This window comes from Phyllobates terribilis, unplaced genomic scaffold (assembly GCF_046119375.1).
Source record: "Phyllobates terribilis strain yellow unplaced genomic scaffold, ASM4611937v1 Scaffold_1__5_contigs__length_1240528914, whole genome shotgun sequence".
Classification (NCBI taxonomy): domain Eukaryota; kingdom Metazoa; phylum Chordata; class Amphibia; order Anura; family Dendrobatidae; genus Phyllobates; species Phyllobates terribilis.
The window spans coordinates 1,133,973,371-1,133,983,500 of NW_027362761.1; the positions used below are offsets into that span (position 1 = coordinate 1,133,973,371).

At 42.4% G+C, this 10,130-nt stretch overlaps 1 protein-coding gene across 15 annotated transcripts in view; it reads left to right on the top strand.

The window, feature by feature from the left end:
• ADD1 (adducin 1) overlaps positions 1-7,931 on the top strand; it is an 85,044-nt gene extending 77,113 nt beyond the window's left edge. For 10 of the 15 annotated variants that reach the window (XM_073647385.1, XM_073647410.1, XM_073647436.1 and 7 more), the window contains 2 exons: positions 450-542; positions 4,843-7,931. In XM_073647385.1, the coding sequence (XP_073503486.1) occupies positions 450-542; positions 4,843-5,252 (503 nt within the window). In that variant the 3' untranslated portion in view covers positions 5,253-7,931. Of the gene's footprint in view, positions 1-449; positions 543-1,579; positions 1,615-4,842 lie in introns of those variants that run through there. The other 5 variants (XM_073647501.1, XM_073647483.1, XM_073647510.1 and 2 more) reach the window with 2 other exon arrangements.
• The last annotated feature ends 2,199 nt before the right edge of the window (positions 7,932-10,130 follow it).

A 10,130-nucleotide genomic window follows, 5' to 3' on the forward strand; every position in this document is an offset into this window, starting at 1 on the left:
GTATGCGCCACATCGGAGGGGGCGCGGGAGTGTGCACGTGCCGCATCGCAGGGGTCGCGGGAGTGTGCACGTGCCGCATCGGAGGGGGCGCGGGAGTGTGTGCAAGCCGCATCGGAGGGTGCAGTAAAGCTCTGTGTTTTATCCATATGCTGCAGAGAAACACCATAAATATTACCTTTATTTTCAACCCCACTGCATTAAAATTAATGATATTGATCCCTTCTTTACATGAACAGGGAAGTTTTATGTATTTGGAAATGCATTTTTCCTATTTTCTGCTGTCAATAACTATAGTGCCTCTATATAAATATGATATATTTGCTCTTTTTTTTTCCTGGAGGATTTTGGGGTCTGGAAATCTGTCATCTTTTAGCTTTAATGTGCAGTTTTCTTCGTTATACAGAGTGCTGATATCATATATTCTATAATACAAAATTTTCTGTCTTTAGGACCCCCAGAAGAGTTGACGGAACAGAAGGATATTCCTCTTGACCATTCCCTAATCCGCACACCCCCCAGCACTCCCATCAAGCAAGAGGAAGGTATGTCTGCCGCTCCCGGTATATGAGGGGGTCACAGCGTTATTTTCTAGAGACTGAAACTGCTATAATGAATCAGGATTGTCCTATGAAGAGACGGCCCCCAGTGTAATCTTGTCAGACCTCCGGATGTTACTATTGATCACGTCTGTCTGGGTTTTGAGAGCTTCACCTATGTCCCCTTTAGGTTATGATGTGTATACATTTCTTACACCTGCTCTGCAATGTGTCCACAGCGGCAGTGAGGCGGTACAGATCCTATCCGGCAGTTCCCTCTGCTCCTACTACATTACATAGCCAGACATGCCGGTCACACACAACGCTTGTAGTGCATCAGTCATACTAATAGGCGGAAATGAGACGGTTACTTTGTGCACTTACCCACTGCTCACACTATATAAGACTGATGTGAGATTCTTGACTATTTTTGCATTAGTAGGTTTTTAGTTTGTTTTTGTTTGCTTTTTTTATTGCATGTATTTAAAGGGGTATAAACCATTTAAAACCACTTACACTTATTTAAAGTACAATCTTTGATGGAAGGTTTTAGGGAAGTCCCCTTTAAGTGCCTCTACAATAAGTTTATATGCTGCAAAAACCTCCTAATTTATATCAAACGTACCCATACTCAACCAATACCAAATTTTAGATAAAAAATCTGTAGGCTACTGTGGTGTAGACTGCCTGACATACCAGTCAATGGCTGAACAGACCTAATGCACAAGGGTGGAGTGAACCTAGACGAAGATTAGAGCAATATGTATATTCTATAAAAGCCCGCCATCCCCTCGGGCGGCCCCCTGTCTGTGCAGTCGGCACTGTTGTGTGTGCACCCTGCCCCCTCGTCATATCGAGGTCATATGTCTGTGAGTTATCTGCATTCACCTCTGCACTTCTCGCCTACATCATCTCAAGATTGTTGTCGTCAGCTATTCATTTGACTATAAAACATCTTCGATGAATGCATTAGTTTTTTTTTTTTTTTCCTACTTGTGCTTCTTTTTTATTTTTATTTTTTCTTGTGGCTGCCAAACAAACAGGAGATGGATATGCTAAAGAATACCTGTTACCATAGTAAGTATCATCTCATTCTTTCAGCCCTACTCCCGCTCGCCCCTACTTCTTCCCCACAATATCCTTATGTGCTTTGCTTCATTCTATCGCATCTCTGTTTTTAATTTCAATTAACTACCTGCCAATAAATCAAGGATTTAGTTTATAAGGTGATTTTTCTGAGATTTTAATATTGATGACGTAGGATAGTCCATTGATATTTGATGGTTTACTCCCTGTTCAGTGCTTTATAATAGAGTAGGGTGAAATCCGTAAGAAACACGTGCAGTTGTGTGTTGTCTGTTCATGACCAAATCTGCAGCGGAAATTTCCCGCAGAGTGTGAACATGGCTTACAGCTGCATTCCACCTGTAATTGTTCACAGGAGATGTATGTGTCTGGTGCTGCAGGTCAATCTCAGGCTAGGGTCACACAACCGTGTTTTCTCTCACCCGAGAAAATCAATCCAATTATGCTAATCACACTCTTATCAGAGTTTGATCATAGTGTGATCTGATTTTCTCAGATGAAGAGAATATGGAAAAAGAGTCCATGGGAAAAAAAAAAATCAGACTGCACTCGGATGACATCTGATTGTGGTCTGATTTTCATGGACTGACACAATGGAGAAGATGGAGACATTTCTTTCCATCTTCTCCACTGTGTCAGTCCATGAAAATCAGACCACAATCAGATGTCATCCGAGTGTAGTCTGTTTTTTTTTTGTTTGTTTGTTTTTTTATCATGGACTCGCTTGCATTGCTGAGTCAAGCCAAATATCAGATGCATTCGTGATTTTTTTATTTACTTTTTCTTGGAGAGACTGTCCGAGGAAAAAATTGGATATGTGCACGGCCCCATACATTGGTCCTGGTGCGATTCTATGTTCGTCGGAGAGAACTCTGACCAAAAATAATCAATCTGTCTAATCTGCAGGAGCCACTGGTGGCGCTGGACTGGTCTCAACTCCAACTATGGTTCCCAGCCAGATCTTCAAACTGTTTTCTCTGAAATGCCGGAGCGTTTCAGGATAAGGGGCCGGATTCATGCTGCCTGCTGTTTGGGCAGCCTGATTTGATGGAAGGCTCCACTGTACAGAAAAGAGCTTTCTGCTTTCCTGTAAGAATGTGAAGGAAAAAAAAATTGTGTGCCAACATGGTGAAATCTAGAGAGCCTTACTCACCTCTTAAAGGGGTTGTGCAGTCCAAACTGATAAGTTACTGTGTGTGACTGCAGACTTATGAATTCACAGAGTGACTGCAGACTTATCAATTTGGACCGGACAACCCCTTTAAGTCCACTGCTGCTCTTTTTTTTTTTTTTTTTTTTTTTTTCTTCTTTTTTTGTCTGACAAATTCTTGAAAGGGTGTCCTGTTTATTCCCATTGTTGTAGGGGTAAGGGGTAACGTTTCTCCTTGTGGAGAATGACAAGCCAGGCCTAGCATGCCAGAGTGAGGAGACTTATACACCATGCATGCTCCTCTGGGAAATTAAATATGCAAACTTCCTCTTCATTGAGTAAGAATAGCATTTTTGCCTATCGTGGAGGAGGCACGGGATATACTAGTCAGGGTCTATGGTGGAGATCCCTGGGTTTTGGGCTTTTATGACCCCGCAGGATCTCCTTTAGTCTGTATGCGGCTGACTGAGCGGATCAGACGTACAGTTCTACCAGTCGTCGGTATGACTGGATCTCAGGTCTTACCATTTACCTGCTTTGGGTGCTTTAATATGTAGAGCCATTTTGGCCGCAGATGTCAGTGAAGAGGTTTTGGTTTTTTTCCTACTGTACTTTTGTATCAGTTCCATGTTCAAGATCTCTGCTTTCTGTCTGTGAAAAACTTTTCTTTGCATCCAGAAATCCTGTCTTGTCCAACTGGCAGAAGTAGAGTTATCACGGCCGTGTATCGAGCTCTGTGGGGCTGGTCTGTCAGCTTGTCACGGTCAGGACAGGTTCTTCTCATCCTCGGCTGTATCTATAAATCTCGCGGAGACTGGTCTGTACATTGCTGGAGTGATATCTACAGATATAGCGTCATAGCCAAAATCTGCAGCTCTACAAAGAGCCTCTATGCCGCCCTAGTTATGACGCTTGTATTCACTGACTGCAAGCAGAGATCTTAAAAATAGTGAGGAAATCACACAATGTATATTAGAAAATTACATTTTTTTTAAAGGTTTTTAGAAATGGGGGTCCCTCAATATAGCCAATATAGGTAACAGAACCCCCTACTCACCACCCTGTATCGGTACTAGGTGTGATGATGACCTTTGACACAACGCTGCAATTTTCCCTGCGATAAATCCGCTACAGATGGTCCACAGTGTTAACGTCCCATGGGGATTTACCCTAGAAGGCAGTCTGTCCGCTCAAAAAATGACTGTACAAACAAAGCTCGGGCTAGGTTCGGCTGAGTAATTCATCCCAACTACTTAATAGAGAGATGGAAAACAAGCAGGTGGGAAGGTGCACTGAAATGTTTATCCACACCAAGGCTGCAAGGAGCACCTGTGCTTTGTTTGTACAGTCATCTTGTGCTGATTGACTACCCTTATAGTGGCGTTTTGCATGGAAATCTGGTCATTGCTTGCACTGCTGTAGGAGGAGTTTTTGGGGCGTACAGCTTATCAGATCGTCGCTAAAGGCACAACTGCAACATGATTTGAGTATAATTTATCAGGCATGGTGCTTGGTATAAAGGAGACCACTTCTATTTATTTTTTTTAAATTTTATATAGGGGCAGCTAAGGACCACATAGAATATGCAGTGATTTCTAACGCCCCCCCATCTATTCCCTAACTGATGGAGGGGGACCGAGAACTAACACAATCCTACATCAGTGATTCAATCTCATCACGCGTCCAATTATTAGTCACCCCTAATATCTAATATCGGATTAGTAAATCTAAGACACGCCTAAATGATTTTCTCTCCATATATGACAGCATAACCGGCTTTTAACATACACCAAGGTGGGAGTTGTCGGCTTCTTCCCTTTTTTTTTCTGAAATACATATAGTGAATGTATTACACACTTCCTGATTAAATTGACATAACAAAAAAAGGAAATGGACTTTATATTAATAATAAAATCCTTTTTTGTTACCTGGTGGTGATGCTGCACCCTGGTAATGAGATATAAATGTCTGCGAGTGTGTAATAACGTTCCTGAGCTTCTGTCTTCTCCTGTGTCGAGCCTACGACGCGCCGGCTGTTACTGATTTGTGTGCATTTTGGTCCTTCTCCAGAATCTCAGCATGAACCGACTTACCGAGACGACAGTGACGCCGCAACCCTTAAGCAGACTCTTCCCGACCTGACTCCAGACGAGCCATCCGAATCCTTCTGCTTCCCAGCATCTGCAAAACCAAATGAAGAAGAAAAGGCTTCTGCGGAAGCCCTCCCTCAGGTCCACGCAGAGGCCACCACCTCTCCTCCCGAAGAGGCTAAAGATCCCGAACCTCAGAACATTGAGCCTCCTCCTCCTGCAATGCCGGCAGCGGAGGACGCAGCACAGGCGGAGGCCGGCCAAGCCGCAGATGCTGCACCGGCAGATGCCGGCAGCGATGAGTCTCCAGGAAAATCTCCCTCTAAAAAGAAGAAGAAATTCCGCACTCCTTCCTTCCTGAAGAAGAACAAGAAAAAGAGCGAGTCCTAAAGCGCTGCTGGAACACTGTCATGTTTCTAAGAGTCAGTTCAGTAACCACTAGAATGTACCCCATCGTATTTTGTTTATCATTTTTTTTTCTTTATATAAAGGAATGCAAGAACCCACAATAACTGAACCCACTAGTTGTAGCTTGACTGTGAAAAGGTTAACCCAGGAACGTTTCCTTCCATGTAAGGTGCTAACCTGTGTGTCCAGCAGCTCGTCACTCCGAACCGTTCACATGTAGATGTTCCTTGTCACTTCTGTCACCTTTCCTGTTCTTTCTGTTTTTATGGTTATTTTGCTTGTACATTGCTTATTGCGCTCCCTCCCTTGAAGATGGCTTCCCTCCGCATGTCTCTTGTAAATAACGGGCTTCTGCACTGCGCAGAGGAATGACGAAACCCCATTGCGGTCCCTTTTACCCGGCAGCCCTTCCCATTCCTATGCACTGAGCTGCTTCCGATTCCAAGTGTTGACCGTAAACCTTTCCTAGCCAGCCCGCTAACGAGTGCTTTCCCAGAGTCCATTCGGTTCTCGCTCACAGATTATATCTAAATACGGCTATTTGCTGGCATAATTGTGTTCTTTTTTTTATATCACTAGGAACTGCTGCTGCCTTAAAGACATGGAATGAATACCCAGACCATTCTTTCTCCTTTGTCCATCTGTCTGCACAGCTTTTTCCATTCCCTTTCCTGTTCTAAAGGACGAATATGAACTTTTTAGTCAAAGGTGCATTCACTTCATACAGAACAGTGCACACGTTATATGACTGCTAACATCAGAGAATAACCAACTATGGTGGGGCTATCGCCCCCTTCTCCCTAATCCAGCCCTTTCCTGTTTGGGGGGCTATCACCCCCTCCTTCCTAATCCACATAGTAAACCATAATCATTAAGACGTATACATTCCTTTGGAAGTAAAGCAGCTACACTAGGAAGAAGACTGCGTGACTTTGTCTTAATAACCAAAATCTGAATGCACCTTCAGTCATAATCCACTTTAATGCAAACGACAATAGACTATTGCATTTACTAACGGCCAGTTTTATTTTAAAGCTTGTTCCTGTCACCTACATATTTGCTGATGGCAGCCATACTAAGGGTTAGACCAGATCAGTCAATGGTCTTATAGGCACATTGGGTGTTTTAGTGTCATAACAGCTGGAGAGCCATGGGTTGTAGACTAACTGGGCCAATGACTTCACTTGGTGCCACCACACCACTGGGCTGGTGCCACCACACCACTGGGCTGGTGCCACCACACCAGTGGACTAGTTCCACCACTGAGCTAGTGATATCACTGCACTGGTGCCATGACAGAATGGTGATATCACTGGCCTAGTGCCACCACTGAGCACATTAATAGGCTGCTGGAATTGACCCCTTCCCCCACAGACTGGATTGCTTGAGCTATTTGTAGGCCACAGGTACACATTTTTGGCATAATCCTGGTTTCAGAGTTGAGTTGACGGATATAGTCTGTAACTTGTTTTTTTTAGGTACCATTTGTTTTTGACAACCTGGAATGTTTTTTCTAATTTCACAAAGCTGAGATTCCCCCATTATACCGTTGGGGGTCACGCAGCGACTGGGACCTGTCCGCCACACATTTGTATTGTATAGCCAATCAATGTGCTGCAGTCTCTCGTGTGATCCTTAAAGTTTCCTATCCATGAATTGATTGGATGTAGAAATCCATGTTTGCAAACCTTTTGAGTCTTCCACGCTAAAGAAGTAATTCATCTCTGTTTTATTGGAAATGTAACATCTCCTTGTTCTCATCTCTACTGACCCCCAAAATCTCAAAAATTTAGCAACTGTGAATGAAGCAAATTACAGGGATTGTCACCTAGAACAGCCTGGAATATGACGTTATTAAAGTGCCCCTGGCAATGTACCACGCGCCCTGATATGTAATGGCCGCTGTGTTTATGTATTAGCTGTTACAGACACCTCTTATGTTGCTTTTTTTAAAAGAAAATTAATCTCCTTTTTTCATTCAAAACCAAAAACTGATTGCAGTTGACTTAGTTCCTGGCTTCCCGTGACTCTCAGATGAGATATTTGGTGGAGGCGAAGTTCACTTGACCTTTTGATCCATATCGGAAACATGCAGTGATCTTCTTCGTTTGTTTGTTTTTTTGGCCAATCCTTCCTAACGGCTACTTGTATCCCAGCTTCGCGAGGTCGGGGGGGAACGACTGCTGCCTGTTTTCTGGTTTTAGGCTTTGAACATAATGCTGTAAACACTTTAACTGGATATTGATAATTACTAACGTGTTCCTCTCGTATTAAACCAATGTGAAGGATATTGCACTTTGATGAATCGTATTACTGGATCCATTCGCTTTACTCAACAGATGATCTCAGTGTGTAAGCAATGCACAACTCCCCACCTACCATCACCGACTACATGATGGGGGACCTCCGGCTACTAATCATTTGTGCCCACAAATTTATTCCCATTTTAGTATTCTGATTTGACACACAATTTTTAAATATTTTTTTCTAAACAAAACTTTTTACATTTCAATGATTTGAATTCCAGGTCTTTGTGTCACAGTTTAGTATGGTAATGTATCAATACTTTTTTCCAAAAAGGTCATGTATTTTTTTTTTTTCTTTTTCTTCTTTCCTTGTATTGTTTATTTTACTCTCAAATAAATTTGTTTAAACTCCTGATTTTCAGTCTGATGTGAAGATTTTTTTCATGATAATGATTGACTTTTACCTCCCGCTGGACTGATCCAGGACCCGGTTAAAGCAAATCTGGCCTCAGAGTTCATAAAAATAAACTATGTATTCTAAAAATAGATCTCAGACCTGATGAGATGGGTGTACATACATTGATAATCCATGTCAGAATGGCTTTATAATCCCTGATATTAAAGGGAAATTGCCACTAGATTATTGCTACCCAAATCACGGGCAGCATAAATGACACCGACTACACGATTGCAGCTCCAGTGTTTCAGAGAAAACAGTTTAAAGAGTAGTCTGGCGCCACACCCGGCTGGTTTCTCCCAGCACTGCTCCAAATGATCTACACATCTCTCACATGTATGTACATGGGCACTTAAAACAGAATTTTTTTCCGAAAGGTTGGAGTTTTTCAAAGAGCCTATGTACATGCATGTGAGAGAGCTGTCAATCAACTGGAGCGGTGCTGGGAGAAACCAGCCGGGTGTGGCGCCAAACTAGTCTAGTCCTATGGTCTCTGGCATGCTCTTCAAACTGTTTTCTCTGAAACACTGGAGTTGCAATCATGTAGCCAGTCTCGTTCATGCTGCCCGTGGTTTGCCTACTTGAATCGAGTGACAGGTTCCCTTTGAGATAATCATTTTATGAGACTCGATATAGTAAGAGATCTCTCTGAGTCAGTGTATTCAGTCTCTGCCCACCCAGCCTGACAGCTGCAACTTGTACTAAGTAGAGAGCGCTCAGCAGGGAGGAGGGACACTGAGAAACTCAATTGGCTAGGTAGGTGGAGATTCAGCAGAAGGGAGGAGAGACACTGAGAAGCTAGATGGCCAGAAATTGAGGTTACACTTTCAGAGCAGATTGTACAGCCATCCTGGCATGGATTATCAAAGTATGCACACCAGGTCTAAGATCTATTAAAGGGATTCTGTTTTAACGGTCATTCTGTGCTGACAAAGTACAGGTGCTCAGTTCTTCAAAGCGGGGCCAAACATCTAAGTACACCTTCCCACCTGCCTGTTTTCCATCTATCTCCACCTTCTCTGGCCATATGAAGCCGCAGCTGTCAAAGATGGGGGGTAACGATAGAAAACAAGCAGGTGGGAAGGTGTATTTAATGATTGGCCCCGCCGTGAAGCACCGAGCAGCGGGATTTTGTCAGCACAGGATGACTGTTCAAACGGAGTCCTTTTTAAAGCGGATCTGTAACAGATTTCTGAATATATTAACATTTAAGACCTAAATATTTAGGCTTCATTCAGATGACTGTATTGAAGTACAGCTGTAAAATGGTGCCTCTCACGGACGTTCTCACATGTCACACTTTTGTAAGCTTTTTGATCTTTAAGTGTTTTGTGTATAATTTGTCATTTGTTACTTTTTGCGCTTTTAAAAAAAAAAAAGGAACAGGATTGTGTAGCAATTACATATATAACTATTACAAGTTCTTCTCCTTCCTCACAGATTGCATAGTTCTGTCCACAAAATGACTGCACATGGAGGAAGCAAGTGAACAGATCTGTCTATCAGCCTCCTCCTGTTGAAAAATGCTTCACATGGGAAAACAATTTTTCACTTGGAGGTTAATAGCCCGCTTTCCCCATCATTGATTCAAGTAATTTTATATTTACAGTAGCATGTAAAAGTTACTGTTATTGTGAACAGTTGAGCAAGTTGAAGATGAAATGATCTCTGAAAGGCCTAAAGTTAAAGATGACACATTTCCTTTGTATTTTGGGCAAAAAAAAAATTGACATTTTTTCTTTTTAAAAATTACAAAAAGGAAAGTAGGCTGATGCAAAAGTTTGGGCACCCTGCATGGTTAGTTCCTAGTAACACCCCCTTTGAAGTATCTCAGCTTGTAAATGCTTTTTGTAGCCAGAAAAGAGTCTTACAAATTCTTGTTTGAGGGATTTTCATCCATTCTTCCTTGGAAACTTCTTCCAGTTCTGTGAGCCACAGATTTTCGGTGATGTTCAGATCAGGGGACTGTGAGGGCATTGTAAAACCTTCAGCTTGCGCCTTTTGAGGTAGTCTATTGTGGATTTTAATGTGTGTTTAGGATCATTATCCATTTGTAGAAGCCATCCTCTTTACAACTTCAGCTTTTTTACAGATGGTGTTGTGTTTGCATCAAGAATTTGTTGTAATTTCATTGAATCCATTCTTCTCTCTACCTGT